At 43.4% G+C, this 20,700-nt stretch overlaps 1 protein-coding gene across 3 annotated transcripts in view; it reads right to left on the reverse strand.

Moving 5' to 3' along the window:
- Positions 1-20,700, reverse strand: part of ELAPOR2 (endosome-lysosome associated apoptosis and autophagy regulator family member 2) — a 167,476-nt gene that overhangs the window by 30,643 nt on the left and 116,133 nt on the right. For all 3 annotated transcript variants that reach the window (XR_006275871.1, XM_038387527.2, XM_038387530.2), the window contains 9 exons: positions 19,044-19,146; positions 18,144-18,281; positions 14,766-15,029; positions 13,904-14,077; positions 12,315-12,504; positions 9,395-9,491; positions 8,421-8,522; positions 1,631-1,757; positions 197-375 (listed from right to left, as the gene is read on the reverse strand). Coding sequence is in view for 2 of the 3 variants with exons in the window: in XM_038387527.2 (XP_038243455.1) it covers positions 197-375; positions 1,631-1,757; positions 8,421-8,522; positions 9,395-9,491; positions 12,315-12,504; positions 13,904-14,077; positions 14,766-15,029; positions 18,144-18,281; positions 19,044-19,146 (1,374 nt within the window). In the remaining variant the exon portion in view is untranslated. The remainder of the gene's footprint in view (positions 1-196; positions 376-1,630; positions 1,758-8,420; positions 8,523-9,394; positions 9,492-12,314; positions 12,505-13,903; positions 14,078-14,765; positions 15,030-18,143; positions 18,282-19,043; positions 19,147-20,700) is intronic.

Below are 20,700 nucleotides of genomic sequence, written 5' to 3' on the forward strand. Positions count from 1 at the left end.
TGTTATGGCCACTGCTGGAGACAGGAAATTGGACTAAGTGGACCACTGGACTGATTAGGTATGACATTTCCTACACTGCTTTAGGGTTTGATTTCAAAATCCAGTGGAATCCATGGGAGTTTTTCTAGTGATTTCAATGAGCTCTGGATCACGCTTTTGATTTATTTTTGTATGTCACCATAAGTACAGTACTTACTTCTGATTTTTCTTCCAAAAGTAGCAGGTTAAGGCTATGAGCAGAACAGCTGTGAATGCACCAACACCTGCTCCAACTTTTAACCAAAAGTCCATGGTTTCACAGGTGCTAACCTTTTTCTCAGGCAAGGCAATCCCCTTCATGCATTGCTTTGGCTCATTCCAGACATACAAGGTTTCCTTTTAAAAAAACAAATAAGAAAGAATACAGAAAAGTTGATGTGAATGTAGAGAACGTTTGTGGACATTTTGAAGTTAAGGCAAAAACATATTTTTGAAGCAGAGAAATTACAGAAAATAGAGGTGTTATTTACTTTAAAAAATATTGTATTTATCATATCAGGGCCAGATTCTCCACTGGGTTATGTACCTTTTCTCCATACACTACAGGGACGTATACTGGCTGTAAATGCCCGGAAGAAATCCCTGCTGGCACAAGTGTATTGCTGTCACGTCCTCTGCCCATGGCCCCCCCTCATTCAGCACAGAGGAGTGTGTTGGGAGAAGAGATGTAGGGTAAAGGGAGTAGGTGTGGTGTGGTCTGGCTATGACGCCCAGGACCCTACCCCAGTGGAGCAACATAGGATATGTCTACACTGCAATCAGAGGTGTGACTGCACCCCAGGTAGGCTTACCCATGCTAGCTCCAATCTAGCCTGCTCCCTAAAAATTGAAGTGAAGATGATGCAAGGCTGCAATGTTGCAACAGCACGTACCCTGGTTCTGGTCACACTAGGCCATGCTTCTGTGTCTTCTGTGCTAGCTAAACTAAAGCTAGTGCAGCTATACCGACATGAGCGGCAGTCATGCCTCCGATTGCAATGTAGACATACCCCTAGAGCAGTGTGGCAGCTACTCTATACTACACAGGGGCTTGGGACAGCCCTAATTATCAGGGAGCTGTAACAGGGCTCCCCAGTGCCCCGACCCCTTGCTCCTGCACTGAGCTGACTTCTCGTGCAGGGCAGAATCTAGCCCATGTCTCCAAAATGGCTTGGCCTAGTAACCTGAGATATAACAGTAAGAATAATTTGGAATGAGACCCAACTGCACTCCCCTGCATCATGGCTGCAGGCACGGGGAGGGGACAAAGGATGTATGCTCAATGCTTGCTCCTCACACAGGCTAGCAGAGATTGGGAATGACAGAGAGGGGAATGGGTGGAGCCTGCCTCTGACGTGGTCAGAAGAGCAAATCTGGAATGGGGAAGGGTTAGTAATCTGCAAATGGAGAAGGCCAGTAGCAGATAACTTCTCCTGAAAGCAAAGAGAGAGTAGGAATGTATTGTGAATCTTTCCCTGGTCTGCTTTTGGAGCAGCATGGCTATGTGATGTACAGGCACAATCTAGCCCTGTGGCTCTTACACAGGCAGTTTAACAGCACCCCCAAGCCTACGCAACTCATCCAATTTGACTAAAAGGCATCAGTCCTCTACCTGAAATCCCTTTTTACAAGCTCCCTCAATCTCATGGTAGTCATGCTCTGTGCACAAAGGGCAGGCTTCTGCACTTTCCCACATGAAGTAGAAGGTGCATCCATCACAGGTGCCAACGGGGCATGCGCTAGGAGAAAAGCAAAAGTTTGGTTAGCACTTGTGACACAGGTTTCATTCTGGGGAAAGGAGAACTGGTCTGGATTCTATGCCTCCAGCCTGCTGCTCAAGAGCACTAATAATAATTAATAACCACCCATTGATTCAACATTTCCAAAACAAACAAAAAAGGCCAGGGAAAGATTTTTCAATCAGTGAAATATCTAGCTTCAAATAAAGAAGGTGTTAGTCTCGCAAATTAATCTGGCAATAAGAGTCCAGATTAGCTGATACTACGCTAATATAAAACCCTATAGACTCGACTAGAAGCAGTCACTGAAAGCACTGGAGTGATTCCAGATTTGCACCAACATACCCAAGGAGAGAATCTGGCCCATAGTGTTCAGCTTTGTAAATATGTTCTAATATCCCTAAAAAGCACTTCCTAAAATGAAGTTGAATCAACTTCTGATTTCATAACTGTGTTTTATGTATATCTCTTGTACTTGAGAGTGTCTTTCTGATGTGTTCCAATCAATGAATTAGAGTGACTAAACAATGAAGTTTAAACTAACTGAGTCAAGTTGCCATGCATTGCTAGACACCAAAGGCCACATTTTCAAAAGTGGCCAATGACTTGGGATGTCTCAAGTTGGACATGCCAAAATTGAGGCAACCTAAATCAGTATCCACCTTTGAAAATTGTGGGCTAAGCCATTTTAACTTTGCACCCCACTGCCTGCCACACCTAAATGAAAGCTGTCAGTAGTTTAAAAGTAGATGTCACTGTTCTCTAAAGATGTCAAAATTACAGCTGTATTTCATCAGCATAATTTATATAGCTACCACTAGGTGGCCAGGTAATACAGACCTCTGCTCTAGTGAGTCTGAATTCTTTACAGAGTAAATTTTATCTTTGAAGAATGCTGAGAAACAAAATTTATATGAAAAATAGCAGGCCATATTCATCCTTGGTGTAACTCCAATGATTTCATTGGTAAATATCTAGAATTACAGGGGAAAAGCTATAAATTACTAGAAACAATTATATATATTTGGACAGAGTTCATCCCTGGAGTAACCCCCCACTGGCAGCAAAAAAGTTAAATTTTGTCCCAAACTATTTTTCTAGTAACATCTAGCATTTCCCCTACAGTTACAGACATTTGTGTGAAATAGAAACAGAACCCCAGTGTTCTATTAACATTCTGGGTAAACCCACCACTGCTGCAACCCCAATACCCAGAAGCTTGCATAAACCCCATTTCTTTTTTTTATTTCAAGGTGTTGAGGAAAAACCACTTATTGCAGTAATTACAGCTGCTGTTTCTACTTGCTCTGAGTTGATAGGGGAACATTTCCAGACAAGGTGGCAATACAGAGCTTTGAGTGACTGCGAAGTAGTTCGCAAAAAGAAAAGGAGTACCCGTGGCACCTTAGAGACTAACAAATTTATTAGAGCATAAGCTTTCGTGAGCTACAGCTCACTTCATCGGATGCATTTGGTGGAAAAAACAGAGGAGAGATTTATATACACACACACAGAGAACATGAAACAATGGGTTTATCATACACACTGTAAGGAGAGTGATCTCTTAAGATAAGCCATCACCAACAGCAGGGGGGGGAAAAGGAGGAAAACCTTCCATGGTGAAAAGCAGGTAGGCTAATTCCAGCAGTTAACAAGAATATCAGAGGAACAGTGGGGGGTGGGGTGCAAAGTAGTTGCCATTTTAGCACACTAGAGGGAGGGCAGGAAGTTGTTAACCATGCTCGGTAGCTGTTTTGAAGCTTGTGTGGAAGGCTTCATTAAGGGCAGACATTCCTACATGACACACATTCCCGCCCCCTCCCCCCACCTTATCAGTAGTGAGTTCTGGCAAGGGTACTAAACTGGCAGCCGTTGTGAACACTGGTGAGATCCAGTCCAGCCCTGCAGGGAGAAGATAGAGCAGGCAGCAGTAACCCAGACTGATCTGTGGGGTGGATCTCAATGCTGAAAGGTTTTCTCTTTGGAGTGTTATTCATAAAAAGGAATCTGAAATCATTAGTTGTGTGTGCGCGTGTAACTGTCTTATGGTAAAGACTGGTACACGATTCCTAAGCAGAGGGGAAAAAAAGAATCCTATTTTAATTTCCACTTTTAGTATTTGAAAAGTTCCTATAGAAAATCCAGCTGTGGTCTCTTGCAAGGATAGGAATTCACGGTCTGTGCAAATAGGAACTCTGCAGCACAGAATTGGTAAGCAAATTGACTTACCTCCCCTCTACATAGGTTACACATGGAGGAGAGAAGCTGATTTCTACATCTCCAACATATTATGGAGAGCCATCTTCATATCAATTACATCCCTCTCAGCTTCCTCATATCATATGGAAGCGCTGTATAAAATCTTTTATCACTCCTTTCTCATACCAAGATGACTGTTCCGTATGGGATGCCTAAAATCTGATTTCTGCTGCTGTAATAGTGATGCTTTTGAGTGATTTCCTCCATAAGTGGCAGACATGTTCTGTAATAGTTAAGTAGCGGAAGGATGTTTACCAGCCTACTGAACGGGTAACAGCTTCTCCACAAACCTGAGAAGTACAAATGGCCCTATTTCATACTGAGTTAGTAGAACAGAATACCATCTGCACTTCCGTGTCACTTGCTCAATTGTTGTTACTGGCAGATAGAATGGTTCTAACAGTGACAGTAACTAGAAGTCTATTCAACAGCCAAAAATATGCAATTGGTTCATTAAATCTGGATCATACTTGCTATACAAAAACTGACTTAAAAGAGATTTGTAGTGTCACCCTGAAATCTGTCACACATTTTTCATAGATTCATAGATATTAAGGTCAGAAGGGACCATTATGATCATCTAGTCTGACCTCCTGCACAACGTAGGCCACAGAATCTCACCCACCCACTCCTGCAATAAACCTCTCACCTATGTCTGAGCTATTGAAGTCTTAAAATCCAGAGAGCTAGAAGATCAGCCTCACTTGCCTTGATTTGACTAATTCAGAACACAGAATACTCTAGATCACAGAGTATTTTCTCAGGAACATTGGTCAGCCTATTTCCCATGTTCCTTCCATCTGACACCCTGGCTAAACCAGGAATAAACTACAAAGAAGGCACTGCTTATTTAGACATTTTTGTTATAAATACAGATGTCTACTTTGATATTAAATGCTCTGCTTCAACTGTTATTGGATCATGATCTTCTTCAATCAATCCAAGATACTTATATAATTCCCTTTATCATAATATCTGAGCACCTCACAATCTTTAATGTATTTATCCTCGCAACATCCCTGTGAGTTAGAGAAGTACCACATTTTATAGATGGGGAACTGAGGCACAGAGAGGCTAAGGGACTTGCCCGGAGTCACACTGCAAGTCTGTGGCAGAGCAGGCAATGAAACTAATGTCTCCTGAATCCCAAGATAACACCCTAACCTCTGCATCATCCTTCCTATCATCATCATCTTTTTTTCCATAAATTGAGGGGATGGTTTGTACAAAAATACGGGCTTTGCATTTTGCCTGAAGGTGGACAGAACGAGACTCATCCTGATCTCTGGTAATTATATATGCAAGGGCCTGGGAGATATGGGGGAGCAAGGAAGCAGACCTGGGAGAAAGAAGCGTTTGGGGAAAAATCCTCTTACTGTTTCTTTAACGGGCCCAGGGCCAAGAGCCTGGCAGAGGGAGTGGGCAAGGCTCTCTTCTCCCCCAGCCAGTTGGGGATGAGCGGGGGGGACAGGGACGAGCATAAATGCGACTTCCTCCCTCATGACCAGGCAGACACAAGGAGCTCAATGTGGGGAAAATCTGGCCTGCTGAGCAGTCTGATTAAGGACAAGGGATCAGCAAAGGAAGAAGCTGTAAAAGCCCTACAGCTGGTTAACCCTGTTTAACCTCACTCCCAGCTCCAGTGAGGAGAGCTGAGGATTCCTGTTTAAGGACTAAATAATCTGATCAACAGAACCCAGCTCCAGGGAGAAGAGCTGGAAAGACTCCTGTTTAAGGAGAGAGTGAGGGACTAATTAATACAACCCAGTTCCAGAGTGGTAGGGACTCCTGCATAAAGGTCTGAAGGGGAGTAATCCAGAGGAGTAATCGAGAAACAGAGACCGTTTTCAGGTGCGGGGAAGAACCATAGGGTTAGAAGGGACCGCAAGGGTCATCAGATCTAACCCCTGCCAAGATGCAGGCTTTGTTGTGTTTAGACCAGTGGTCTCCAAACTTTTTTTATTGCGCACCCCTATCAGTAAAAAATTTTTGAGCACGCACCCCCAATATATGTATATATGTATAAATTATATACATGTACTACTGTACTAATATATTATGTAAATTATAAAACATACACAAAAAATAGAAATTAAAAAACGATGAGATAAAGATGAAATAAACAATCTTTTTAAAATAATTGTTTATTTTATTTATTAACGGTACAAAAAATCTTTTTGCTCTCACTAAAGAAAATTATTATTAATAATATTTTTAGTGAGAACAATGTGATGGAATATGCTTTATTATTTTTGAAAATCTTGGTTTAACACTTTGTGATACAGCGAGCGCTCAGGGTGGGGTGCGAGGTCTGGGAGGGAGTTAGGGTGTGGGAGGGTGCTCAGGGCTGGGGCAGGCAGGAGGTGCAGAGCACTAACCTGGGGCAGTTCCTGTTTGGTGTGGGGGGGGGCAGGTGGCTCTGCGCAGCGCAGCACCACCCCCATGGCCATGATTCTGGGAGTCGCGATTATGGGAGCCACGCCCCCGCAACGGCAGGCAGGGCCACCCGTAACATAGGGGCTTTAGGGGCTTCAGGGCCCTGGGCTAAGGGGGCCCCGGGGCTCTGGCCTGCAGCTCTAAAGCCCCTTCCGGCATGCGGTCCTGTGAGCACAGGCCGGAGGACTAAGGAGGAGCAGAGGCAGCTGCGCAGCCAGCGGCCGGACAGAAGTAGCGCTTTCCCCTTCAAAGCGCCGCTTCTTTCTGGTTGCCGGCTGTGTGGCTGCCCCTGCTCCTCCACGGGCCGGAGGACTCAGGGCCGGCCGCCCCCCCCCCTTTTTTTTTTTTCCTCCGGCGGTGTTCCTCTAGCCCTTTTGCTCCAGCGGTGCTCCTCCTGCTGCGCCCCCAAATCGATCGTCTTGCGCACCCCACTTTGGAGACCACTGGTCTAGACCATCCAAGGCAGATGGCTATCCAGCCTCCTTTTGCAAACCTCCAGTGAAGGAGCTTTCACAGCCTCCCGAGGCATCTGTTCCATTGTCCCACTGTTCTTACAGTTCAGAAGCTTTCCTGAGATTTAATCTAAATCTGCTATTGCTGTATTTGAACCCACTGCCCATTGTCCTGAAGGAGGGAGCCAGAGAGGATGCATGCCCAAGGTATCTCTAAATAAGGGCCTATTTAAGCTTATGGCTTTTATTAATAAACGAGATCCCTAGAAAGGGGGGCACTTTGACTAAAAGCTCTGTCTGGACTTGCTTATAACCCAGATGAATGGAAATCAGGTGGGACTGACCTGTGGCACCATGCCTAACTGAAAGGGGCACACTGGGGTGACCTCCATGCCATCACACTAGGCCCTACCCTATCAGGGCTTAAAACCTCCTTAAAACTCCTCTTTCCTATGATGCCTATAAAATATTTGACAATTAGTCTGCTGGCATGCTGAAACCACTGCTTGTCATGATGGCTAATACGGTCTCACTGTTTCCTTGTACTCCCCTATCTGTTATGTCTTGTCTTATCTTGGATTGTAAGCTCTTTGGGGCAGCAACTGTCTCTTTGTTCTTTGTTGGTACCAAACCTAGCACAATGGGTCCATGACTGGGACTTCTAGGAGTCAGTGGAGCAGACAAAGTATTGGCACAGATTCAGAGATTATAAGGCCACAATGGACTATTGTGGTCATGTAGTCTGATTTCCTGTCTAACTCAGGCCATAGGAATTCCCTGTCTTAATTCCTGTTTAAACTAGAGCTTATATTTTAGAAAAACATCCACATTTTAAATTTAAAAATTTCCAGTGATGGAGACTCCACCAGGACCTTTCGTGAATTGTTTCAATGATTGATTACCCAGTCTGAATTTATCTATCTTTTTATATCTTTGTCTGCTAGATTGAAGAGTCCTCTGTTATCAAATTTCTGTTTCACAGGTAGGATCAAATCAACCCTTAACTTTCTCGTTGTTCAGTTAAACAGATTGAGTTCCTTGCATCTATCACTATAAGGTTTCCAATCCTTTAATCATTCTCTTGGCTCTTCCCTGAACCCTCTCCAATTTATTAACATCCTTCTTGAATTGTGAGCACCAGAACTGGACACAATATTCACGTAGAGGTTGCACAAGTACAAAATAGAGAGGTTAAATAAACTCCTATCGTGCACTCTTTCCTGGCTTTATTGTCTAAGAGCAGGCTGTTGTGTATGGTATCTGCTGGGCTTCCACAGGGACCTCAGAGCCAGCAATAGCTAGAATGTGCTGCCAGCAGTTCACTTGGAGGTGACATATACATGGATCACTTTGGCCAGGTACTCACCTGGAAGAATGTGTGTGATCTCCTGGACAGTCACAGATGGGAGAAAGCACTTCTCACTTCTTGCAAATATAAGGCAACTAAGAGTTTTGCCAAGGATGGCTTAAGAAGACTGGGCATCTAGGCACTACTGTAATACACTTAATTAAATACCTGGGGACTGAAATAGCGCCTTGGCCTGGTTTGGTGGGATTACACCTCATCACCACAACAGTTGCACGTCCATTTTCACAGGGGGTTGTAAGTGCAGAAGACCTAATATGAAATAAGAGCAAAGTTTGCAACGACTATTGATTTTAGTTTAAAAAAATTACATATTGCACAGTAAATGCATATTTACATGTATGCACACAGTTCTGCCTATGTATGCACCTAGACCTAGAGAGAGACTGACCGATTTCCAGTAGTGCTGAACCATTCTGACCCAAATCACCACTGGGCTTGTCTCTGAGGAACAGCCTCCCCCACAGTCCAAAATAACAGTATTAGAAAATCATAACCACAGAGATCATGGTCTGAATGTTACTCTGCAGGAAATACTACAGTTGACTCATTCACCCCACTAGCCCAGGAAGCTGCAAACTACACTTCCCTGCAATTGCAGAAGGTAGGCAGGACTTGGAGAATAACATGTGTTGCATCAATTTGCCCCCTGTAGGCTAATGGCTTAAAACTACAATAATCTTACCCAAAGCAGGGTCGCTGGTAGGAATATTACCTGGAGGAACAAACTAAGAAGAGGTCACTGTAGGCTGAGCATGTCTCAAATTACGTAATTTTTTTTCTCCAGTTCATTTTTGTAACAAAAATTTAAAAATAAAAATAAATGCAAAAGGAAGTATATAAATGTAAAGCACACATTTAAAAAATGAATTAAGGAGCGGCCAGGGCCCAGAACACAAGGTTGAAGATGGCACCTGGAAATATCCAGGCTCTCCTCTGTGTAAATCAGGAATAACTCAGATTTGTGCAAGCTGCTGCATTAGCTGATTTCACAACCTACTCATCAGCAGGCCCATCAGTCTGAGCCCTGGAAGAGTGCCTTAAAGACCTTCCCCCTAAGTCTATATTCCCTTTAAACAATTAAAGAGCGCTGATGTTCCTCCTACAGAGAATTTTTCACCTACTTGAAAAAGAAATTCACATCAGGTATTGTCCTTGGAGAAGATGGAAACATTTCTGTTTCAATGTTAATATTTCCCAATGTGGTTTCAACCGTAGCTCCTAAAAATAATAGCAAAAAAAAAAAGAGAACAAATTAAGCATGTGGTTTCTGAAAGGGGCATGCTTTGTACTTTACAAAGTGTGCTTTCCAGAATGGCATCTGATTTGCTAATTAAGAATTTGTCCAGTAATTTCACATTATGCACAATTGTTTTAAATAAACCATGTGAACTTCTACCCATTATCGAAGGACATGCTATAAAACAAAGAGCGAATACTAAAATTCACAGTATGAGATCAAGTTTTACATTTTTCAAAGGGAATGTGCAGTTTGTGGAGGATTCCATGTGTACAACCCTAACGAGTGGAATCCTCTATCCAAACAACAGGGACCGCACAGGAATTAACAGTGTGAGCTTCCCTATACTGTCCTCTACCAACGCCTGGGTGGACTGCCTCTTTGGGGTTCAAAGTTTGTGCTCCATGCTCATTCTGTGTCTGTGGAGACTGCCAATGTGGGAGGTTGTACTTTCAATGAGGAGGATGACCCTAGCCCACCAGAAACAGGCAAAAGTAAAGGGACAAATTCACAAACTTTTTTTCAATAAATGTTCTCCCATTAGTTCGTGCTGAAATTCCTAAGCAGCTCCCTTATCCCCTTGCATTGTGACCCTTGGGGCTGGGGGCCTACCCAGGGTAGTATGGGAGACAGTGAACTCCATGTGTTGCAGCTCCACCTTCTGCGCAGGCAAGGAGAAGAAAGGCAGGGAATGGGAGGAGCTTTTGTTCTTCTCTGCCTTGCACTGGCCAACACAGCTGAGCTGACACAGTGGAAAAACAAATCGGTTCATGGTATAGACCAGTAGCCGCTTAATTCTCCCCTGGAGCAAAGAGGCTTACTTATGTCATAATCTGTATCTAATAGATGTCATGTCATTGGAAAACTAATAACTCACTGAGCCTTGGTATTCTTGTGTGATGTATTTATGGGGTATGTATTAAGAGTTAGGGATATATGCTGGAATTATGACTAAAATGTATTTAAACCAGGCATGTCAGGGGGAGTTGGTAAGGAGGTCTGCCCTAGGCAATGGAATGTGTATTTGCTTCTCTGACCAGCCCGGTCATCAAGCAAAGACAAGGAAGGTCCACTTACATATTAGGTAAACAAAGCTTGCAAAGCTTGTGATCAAGCTAACAAATGAGGGAGGAGACAGCTTCCAGCAGGGAAAAGAAATTTTATCTGGGTTATAAAGACAGAGGGTCTGAACGTCAGGTGATAAGCAATTGAATCAACTGATTACTGTGTTATAAAAGTGTATCAAGTCAGGTCTTTTCTGAAAGCTAATGACACATTGGTGATTAATATCATTGTGAAATGCATGTATTAGCATTATATCAGGAACTGTGAATATTCACTGATACTGGGCTTTACAATCTGTGACCAAAGAAAGGGAGAAACAGGTTTTATCCAGACAGGAAGGAAGGTAGCTATCTACCTGTCTCCAATGAAATTAAGCAAGGTGTGATCAAAAACAATGGAAATTTTATTTGCATGCAAATCAGCATGGGGATGGGAAGATCACAGGAAGGGAAGAACAGCATGAGGTCGTCCTGCTTCCTGAAACAAGATCATTGAACTTTGGAAGATACAAGCAGACACAGAAAGCCATGCTGGCATCCAGCACAAGACAGACATAAGGGAACATTGCTGAGAAAGATGGGTCCTTCAACTGAAGGGGACTGAAGTCTCTGGAAACTGAATATAGGTGAGAAACCTGCTGAGGCAAAGATCTAGGAAGAAAAGGGAAACCAGTCACTTGTGTTTCTGTGGAAGGTCCTGATTGAGAGAAAGGCAGCCATGACTGGAAAGAAGAAAGATTGGTAAGAAATCGATCTTGAACAAAGACTGTAGCTTGTTAAGTCTTAGCCATGAGAATGTATATTTTCTATTGTTTACTTATAACTGTTTCTATTTTCATTCCATATATGTGAACTCACTTAATCCTACGTAATCCTTTGTTAATAATTTGGTTTTATTTTTCTATAAATGAACTCAGTGCTGTGTTTGGAGAGAAGGGTGTATTTACCCCAGTTAAGTTAACAAGCTGTAACATGCTTTTGTCTCTTTAAAGGAGCAACGGATCTTATTATTTCTCCAAGTGGTCTGGGTGAGGGATGGACACTTCAGGGCACACAGTTTGGGGAAATTCAGGACTGTGAGTGTGTTGGGGTCACCCTGCTGGTTGCAACCGAGACTGGTGGAAGCCAGAGCGGGGTTGTAGACAAACTGCTGGGGTCAGAGCTGCCTAGCACACAGACACTTAGGGCTGGTCTACATTGGGAACTTACATTGGCATAGCTATGTTTCTCAAGTATAGAAGCTCTAGGTCAACATAAGAATTCTTCCATCAACCTAGCTACTGATCTGGAGAGGTGAATTACCTTTGCTGACAGAAGAACACCTTTCATCAGCATAGGCAGTGTCTACATTGAAGTGCTACAGTGGCGCAGCTGCACCGCTGTAGTGGTTTAAGTGTAGACATACCCTTAGGGTGTCACCTGTGTGCGTGCAGGCTGGCTTTGAGCATCCCAGCCTGGAAGCTATAGCAACAAAACACTGTAAGGCACGCCAGGTTGCAGGGTAAATGCTGACACAGCCCTTTACTGGTCTTAATTGCACCACTAGACCAGTGACCAAGTACAAACTAATAAATAGCGGGCCTTCTCCACAGAGAAGCTAAACCACTACAATCTCCACTGATGTGCACAGGATTTGCAGGATTAGACCATAAAACAATATCACCCTTTTTCTTAGCTGCAGCGGATCAACTTGCAAAGTATTCCTCATGAACAAAAAGTAAAAGGCACAAAACCATGTACCTAAGAATGTATCAGCAAGGCTGTTGGACTGCAGAGCCAGTGCTGTTCTGAACCCCTTACTGTCTGATGGGATGATCGTAGACTGGCACACAAAAGTTCCCACCAAGCTTGAATAGTCTTCTGATTCAGCTACCATGTCCTTTACTGTGACATCTGTTATATTGTCTGTGCAAATTGCCATTTTCTTTCCCTACGGATATTAAACGAGAAAGGGAAGGTGTTAACTTCCGGCAGGATTTGCAGCCTTGGGAGGGAAGGGATGGAAATATAGAGGGTGCTGATTCCCCATTAGCAACTGTCATCAAGAAAGAGACAACATGCAACATTACTTTGCCATCATGAAGCTTTCAATTAAATTCTGGTGCAAATTCTGAAACAGCCAGTCACCCACCCCTGGTGCATTCCCGTATGTATTATTCAGAACCTGTGATACTATGTACCTTTATTTATTTATCTTGACAACATGGTGTTTATTTGAAAAGCATAATAAAATGCCTTGTAAAAGAAAAGCATTTTCCCCTTAACCAATTAATGATTCACTGTAAAGTACCTCATTATCTGGGGCTTAATCCGGAAAAGTTGTTCTCAGAAAGAGTATAAATGCATGCAAAGCATAAATGAATGTATATTAGGTTCTAGCCTACAAGCCTGCATTAGTGTCTCATGGAGTCATACATATCCTTCCATGCAGACCTACAGTAAAATTTTAGAGCAACAGCAACAAAGGACAAAGCAGTTTACTCATGAGGGGCCCAATTCTGCAAGCTAATGAGATCTCCATGTTCCTGATCCAGCAATGCACTTAAGCACAGTCTTAACTCAAAGCATGTGTGTCACTCCAAGACGATGGGACTACTCACCTACTTAATGTTACAAAGGTGCTTACATGCTTTGCTGGATGAGGAAGATGCTTTCATTTAAACAGGGGCTTAAGTGCTTTGACAGATCAGGGTCCACACTAGCATTGTGTCGGCACATTTCAAGACTCAGATTAAGCCCCTGTTGCTGGAAATCCTGGTTTTAAATTGCATCAGTTAAATGCTTTTCACCACTGCTCCAAAAGTCTGAAAACAGAAAGTCAAGTACAGGCAGGGGAAGTGCATGCTGGCAGACAGCTGGGCATCAAGGGGCTCCATAGACAGAAACACTGAGGCCATGAAGAAAGAAGTCAACAGCAAAGAGTCTCAGCTGCCAGCTCAGTGGCACAACACATTAGCTGCCGAAAACTCAGGTTTATGACTGGATTTAGGAGACCCCCTGGCATGAGAGCAAAGGAAAATCAGTGAGGCTACAGCGTCAGCAAGCTCCATTTCTGTGCATCAATTCAGCCATGAGCACTCCTGTGCCCTTGCCGGCAAATCATTCTGCCATATATAGCAGCTGCACTCAGGGCTGGATTCAAAGCCCACTAGAAAGTGCTTGTGCTATGCAGGGCCCATTTGTGTTAGTAGCTGACGAAGTCAAGGACTGCTCGACTGCCCAAGATCAAGCCCCAACTGACTAGTGGGATACTGCAATGTATCATTGTCCGGAAATGCAAACACCAAGTGTAAGGCTAGCCCCGCCCACCTGCAAAAGCCAACACTCACCTCATTCCCACACAGGCTGATGTTAAAGAAATGAAAGAACTTTGTCCCTTTGGATGTAAAGCTGGGTCCATTCATTAATGACCCTACTCCACTGAGGTTGGTAAAGTCATAATTCAGGCTCTGGTTGTCCCTGAGGTAAGAGAGCATGCAGTCACTGAAGCAGGTGGAATGGTCCTTTGGGAAGGAGAGAAGGTAAATATTACAGGACAGCTACTGACCCACAACAACTCCCCTTCCTCTGTGAAAAGTAAAGGGAGAGTCCCTCCTATCTCTCTGGCTCACATCTTCCCCTCCACCTTGGTGGGTGAGGTGAGAGCTCCCACTCCTGTTCCAAACTATTTTAACCACAGCCTATATCTGCTGCAGGCTACCACCATTATATCGCAATCTGATGTGAGTCTAGAATTCCAGCCAGCAGAGGGCAGTGGCAAGTTTATGTAACCCCAATTAATCCAGTGTTGGTCTTTGTCCCCTACAGCAGCTAGATAACATATAGCAGTTTACAAGTCCGTTACTAAATTTGCACTAATGGATCTGGTGCTTTCAATCAGCCAGTAGAAGCTTGGGCTTTTGGATCCCAGCGTCCTGGGTTCAATCCCTGCAGATGGACTAGAGGGGGGTTTCATTGCACATTGTGGGACTCACAGAAACACAAATATAGCATATCATCACAAGTTTAGAAACAGAAGTTAAACCAGGGATAAATTTGGAGCTATGAAACATTGGTTTTAACTACACTGCAGGACAAGCAACCTTGTGGCATTTCTACAGTGAAGCAGTAAGACCTGCCCCTTGAATGCTTATATTACAACCTCCCATCTCTTCCTTTAGTCAGGGTTAAAACCACTTTCAATCTCTGTACCTTGTTGCTTTTACTGCCAGGCCCACATGGGATACAAGCCTCTTTGCCGTACACCTGATGTATAGACAGATATGTGTTGTCTGGGCACTCCTTGCATTGGTTGGTTTCCTTCTCAATGTAGTGTCCAGCAGGACAGGGCACGCAGGATGACCCAGACTGTTCAGACCCCAGTGCGCAGGCCTGGCAAGACGAGGCAACTCCATCCAACACATTGGTCACCGTTATCGAGTAGATCTTTGCCACGTCGTGAATGAATTGCCTGCTCTGAAATAAGCGCAGGAGAAATAACCCCAGAGCTATTTTTGAGTCATACTTCAAATAGTTCAGCTATAGTATAGCATAATCAGAATCCTGAATGCTCATCTTCTGTGCAGTAGTGCCCCAAATATGGGAACATATTTAAGCATGTAGTTAGCTTTAAACATGTGCGTCACAGGGTGGGATGGCCCTTTAAGGAAGTTGGGTTTAGCTCCCATCTGTGACTAATATGCTGCAGCTCAGGTGATGGGGCTGAAGCAAGGGATCAGGTGATAGGACCAGGTGACTTGCAGACTAAGATAAAAGGCCAACAAGAAGCTTAGTCGATTATGGTACCAGTGATACTTGCTCTTACAGGAGACCCTGGGTCAGGGGAAGGGGCCTAGTTTGTCTGATTTACGTTTAACTGGTTTGATTTGGAAAATGAAACTTAACCCTGAAGTGAAGGGACTGAAATCGTGCTGCTGTTGAAAATGTTATTTAATGTGCTGGTTGGTTTACAACGGGCCTAAATCTCATTTACTTTAATGGCACTTGAGCACTTAAGATGCTTTTCTGAACAGTGACTTGGTGAGTTCATATTTAACAGATGGGAAAACTGAGGCAGGAAGATTCACTGCCCAAGGTCACAGGAAGAGACAACTTCAGAGCAACGACTAAAACTCAGAGGTTCCTGACTGACAGACCATTCCCTCAACTGACAGACAAATGCCTAAAACTCCTGGCCATTCTCCACCTCCACCTCATTCTAGATTACAAAGTTCACAGTCTGTAGTATTGCAAATCTGTTTCCTTCTGAAGTCCATAAGGTTGGCTTCTAACAGCATATGATTACCACCACCTGACTGGTCTAAACTTAATTCCTAATTTCGTATCTAAGGGATAAGAAGATCATACCAGAAATGTATATACATTTGTTTAGCTAAATCATGTGTTGAGGCTGAAGAAAAGGGGAATGTTATTAGGCAAGGGATTGTCATTTGTTTGACTGTTTAAAATAATGTTTAAAATGAATTTTGTGCTGGGTTGACAGATCTGGAGGCTAAGTCCTTTACCTCAGAAAAGGCAGAAGCAAGGCATGGTTGGTCACAATCACATCACCAAGGTACCCAATGGAGAACTAGTCTCCATGTTGAGTCAGTCCTGTCTCTACTGAGATTACTAACCCTGGTGCCAACTTGGTGATAGTGGCTTTGTGATCTGTCTACTAAGAACTGCTTTACCAATTCATTTCACATAAGCTACCAAGCAGTTGTTTGATGGTGATGACTTGGTCTTAATTCCAACAGTGCATGTTTATTCTGTATTATAAATGAAACAATGTATATTTGGTATAGAAGTGGTCCTTAACTAGTCAATATGGACTGCAAGAGCCACAGTGGAGCAATCTGCTGGTGGCCTACATTCAGGAGTTGGGATAAGAGGCGAGAGCAAAAAACCTATGGCACTTAACTGCCCCTAACAATATTTACTGGACTGAGCAGGCCTTCATGCTTAATTCAATAACAAAGGAACAGTTTCTCTTGGTTTGTGGTAGAGATGAATTTTGCTTTCAAAGACCTTTGGATTTATCTCAAGCCCCCAGTGCAAAGCTTGGTGCCCTCCAACTAGATCCAAGAGCTAATGCCTAATGTTATAAAACCAGCACAGAATTTGTAACACACCAGCATGAATGGCGGTCTCTGCTGAGCAGAGCTCCAGGATTGTAATGGTAGATTAACAGTGTTATGTGTGCAGATTAGCACTGCACATGCCCACATTTATGGTTAACTGCTGTCACTCCTTCAGCTCTCACAATTATTAAAATCCAACTGAAAATGTAGGAAAAGGACATTGAAATGAAAATTGGGGAGAACTGCCTCAGTGTAGATTATACAGAGAGATGGAAGATTCACTACCCCTGTTGCTGCCTGGGACACTGGGCACCAGGCCACGATCAGTGAAACTATCTTGAAAACCCCAAAAGAAGAACTATTGGCAGAGGAAGTCTCACTACCAGTTGGCTTATGAATGCGAGACAAGATACGGTGTTACCGTGCCTCGTTACTCCAGAATAATCTATAAAGAACACAGGAAAACTCAAAGATAAATATGCAATGAGATCTTCCTTGGGTTGTCCTCAACGAAGACGTTTGTTCAATGGGCTGAGTTTGGTGGAAGAGATGAACCAATTACTAATGCATAACCAGTGTTCAAGAAAAGCATTGTGCTACCTTCAGAGGTTAATCTATCCAAGGAGAGTTCATCTGTACATAAAGACTGCCTCCTAACACTGCCAGGGTTAAGGAGACCTTGGGTTAATTGTAATGTAGATGCTGCTCATGCAAGTTAGAACTTCCCCAACATGCCTCTAAACCTGATAAAGCCAAAAGCCCCAATTTCTGCCAAGATTCTTAAGCAGATGCCTAATTTCAAGCACGAGAATAGTTGCATAGACAGTTCTTTCACGCTTTTTCCAATGGGGCTGCTCCCAAGGTCAAAGCTAGGCATGTGCTTAAGTACCTTGCTGAATCAAGTCCCAAATGTGAGGTGCTGAGAAAGACATAACAGGATGGATAATGTACAAGTGCAAGTGCAGGAAGCTTATGCAGTGGGATTCATTCCCTGAGCATCCATAACATTTTCTCTCTCCTCAGTTTCCAATTCAGCATTTTTCATGTCACTCTCTACCATTACTAAAGAAAGACAACACCTCCTTTGTGTCAGATGGAAGCAAATTTGGATCTGAAATGAGGGACATCCCTTCCAATAAGGGGGAGTCAATTGGATCATTAACCTTTTTTTTTTTTTTTGAAGATCGCCCAAGATCTTTTGCTTTTAGAAATGTACACAACTTTTCCAGCTCCTTGCTATTTTCTATGTCATTTCTTCCTTTTTAACCATCCACTTTTCATCTCCCTACTCAGCCGTTATTGGAAGTCCAATATATCCACAACCACAAATCCAGATGGCAGAAAGAGGCAATTAAGTTGGACAGGAGGTCTACCATCTGCAAGCTTTTTCTATAAATGAACTGAGAAACAAGCTGGAGTAGAGTGGGAGTTCTGGGCACTTCGAGCAAAGGTCAAGAGGAGGCTATGTTGTTAAATACTCTACTTAAAGCAAGCATATAATACTTACATCTTGGCCCCGGTTTGTCCTCTGAAAGGCCCATGTAAATGTGAAGGAAGCATTTTTGGAGATAATGTGAGTGTAAGATTGTTTCTCCTTCGTCCTGCCCCAGGATTCCACCACATTCGTGTTTTTTCTATTAACATCCTAAAAATATACACAGGAGAATTAAAAACAATACTGTGGAATGAAGCTGTGAAATATTAAATGTCAGTGTGTTACAGTAATAGCTATGAGGCCTTAGTGACTTCACAGAGTTACACAGTGGGTGAGTGGCAGAATCCGGAATAGAACCCAACTTTTCTGAGTGCAACGCCCATGCCCTGTATCCTGAACCACAATACTATTATACTTGTGGGGTCAAAACGGCTATCATACTGAAGTCAAGGGGAGTTTTGCCAATGGATTGAATGACACAGAATTTAGTCCATTGTCATTTTCTTTTAAAATAATCAGATAACAGAAAAGAACAGAATCTTTACCATGAGTAAAAAGAAAAGGAGTACTTGTGGCACCTTAGAGACTAACAAATTTATTAGAGCATAAGCTTTCGTGAGCTACAGCTCACTTCATCGGATGCATCTGATGAAGTGAGCTGTAGCTCACGAAAGCTTATGCTCTAATAAATTTGTTAAGTCTCTAAGGAGCTACAAGTACTCCTTTTCTTTTTGCGAATACAGACTAACATGGCTGCTACTCTGAAACATTACCATGAGTGATAGAGAAGCCCTGGGAAAGCATCAATTAAATACTCCTTCAAGGGCACTGCAGATATTAAACTAATGCCACACTTACTCTTCGTGATAATAAACCTAGTGCAGCTAATTCATGCCCATATACAGCTATGAAAGAGATATGTGGAAGACCAAGATCATATCCCTCTGCCATACAGATAGAGGTCTCACTTACCACCATAAAATATATCACGCAATCTGCTGAACAGATGGTCTCAAAAATAAAAGTAATTCGTCCTAGTTCTGACCCGGTTGCCCCTGTCACCGATGTTGGAGGTCTGTTTAACAGACAGGAAATGAAATATTTAACAGGTGCTCTAAGGACACCTAGCACTCAATTATGCCAACGGTTTTTTTAATCAACAGGAGAGGTGAAGAAAGTCACTCACATGAAACCTGGCCTAACGTAACTGTTTTTTGTTCTGATATCACTATTTCAATTTGGGGGTGATTTTTCATTATTCTTTTACAATGAACATACAGTTTTACCTGTCTGGATCCCTGGGGCAGGCCAGTCAGCTGTCAGGGCTCTTCAGGCCTAATGCCTGGGGTGCCCTCTCCAGCCCAGTCTCTATTCAAGCAAAAAAGCATTTGCAGGTTTCCAAGCAGGCTCAGTTAGTGTGTCTCATTGGGCCTCTTTGCACTGGCTTCCTGCCCAGCCACTGCTGCTCCCCCATAAGTCCCATGCAGACCTGCACATAGCTGTGAGGTCTGGCAGCCACAGCCTGTTCCACATGGAGCTCTGTCCACAATTCCAGGGGTTTCTCTCCAGCTTCCTGCTGCCTTGTGGCTCCCACCTCCAAACAGAGGCTGGCCACTTCCCATTTCGGACCTTCCTCCTTACCTGGCCAGGAGAAGAGGAAAGTGCATGGGGAGGAGGCTGATGGGAAACATAATCCCTGCATAGCCAGGAAAAAGGGATGTATGGTGGGGAGGGGGCTGATGGGAGTTGTAGTCCCCTGCTTTGCAGATCCATCACATGTTAAAGAACACCCTTCTTCCTAGTGAAGGCAAGACCCTAGTGAAGGAGAGCTGATTGTGCATGTCAGAGAGGACACACACACATTCAGAGACACTGTGATCTCTCTCATGGAGACTTTTCTTTTGCCTTTCTTGTTTGTTGTCTTCCCTTAATCTAAAATAAAAATCAGTCATATGACTGCTCATTGTGTATGGGAATACATCACACCACTGACTTCAGTAGGACTGCTTATGTAAGTAAGCCCTGCAGGGTCACAGCCTAGGGCCTGATTCAGATCTCATTGGTTTGACTTCAGTGGAATTGCACCTGATTTGCTCTAGCCTAAGTGAGAGCACAATATGGCCCTTAGTTGCTGGCCAAGGTCCTGATCCTGTTATGATGTGCAATGACTTCACTCCATGCAGTTGTAAGAAGAATCCTGATTGCAGATTCAATGCTTATGTTGTCAACAGTCCCAATCACAATAAAATACTGGATAATGAGTTACTTATGAATGATCTAGTACTGGAGAATCAGGCTTGGTCTATGCTATCACTTACATCGGTATAACTTATATCACTCAGGGGTATGAATAAGCCATCCCTTTGAACAAGGTAAGTTGCACCAACCTAAATACTGGTGTGAACAGCGCTATGTTGGTGGGAGAGCTTTTCCACTGACATAAGTCCTGCCTCTCGCAGAGGAGGATTTATTACGCTGATGGGAGAGCTCTCTCCTGTCGGCATAGAGCGTCTTCATCAGATGCACTATAGCAGCGCAGCTGCATCGGTGCAGCTGTACCACTGTAGCACTTCTAGTGTAGTAACTTTCTTTCCATTGTATTCCAAGCATAAGCCAATGTGAAACAGGT

This window comes from Dermochelys coriacea, chromosome 1 (genome assembly GCF_009764565.3).
Source record: "Dermochelys coriacea isolate rDerCor1 chromosome 1, rDerCor1.pri.v4, whole genome shotgun sequence".
Classification (NCBI taxonomy): Eukaryota; Metazoa; Chordata; order Testudines; family Dermochelyidae; genus Dermochelys; species Dermochelys coriacea.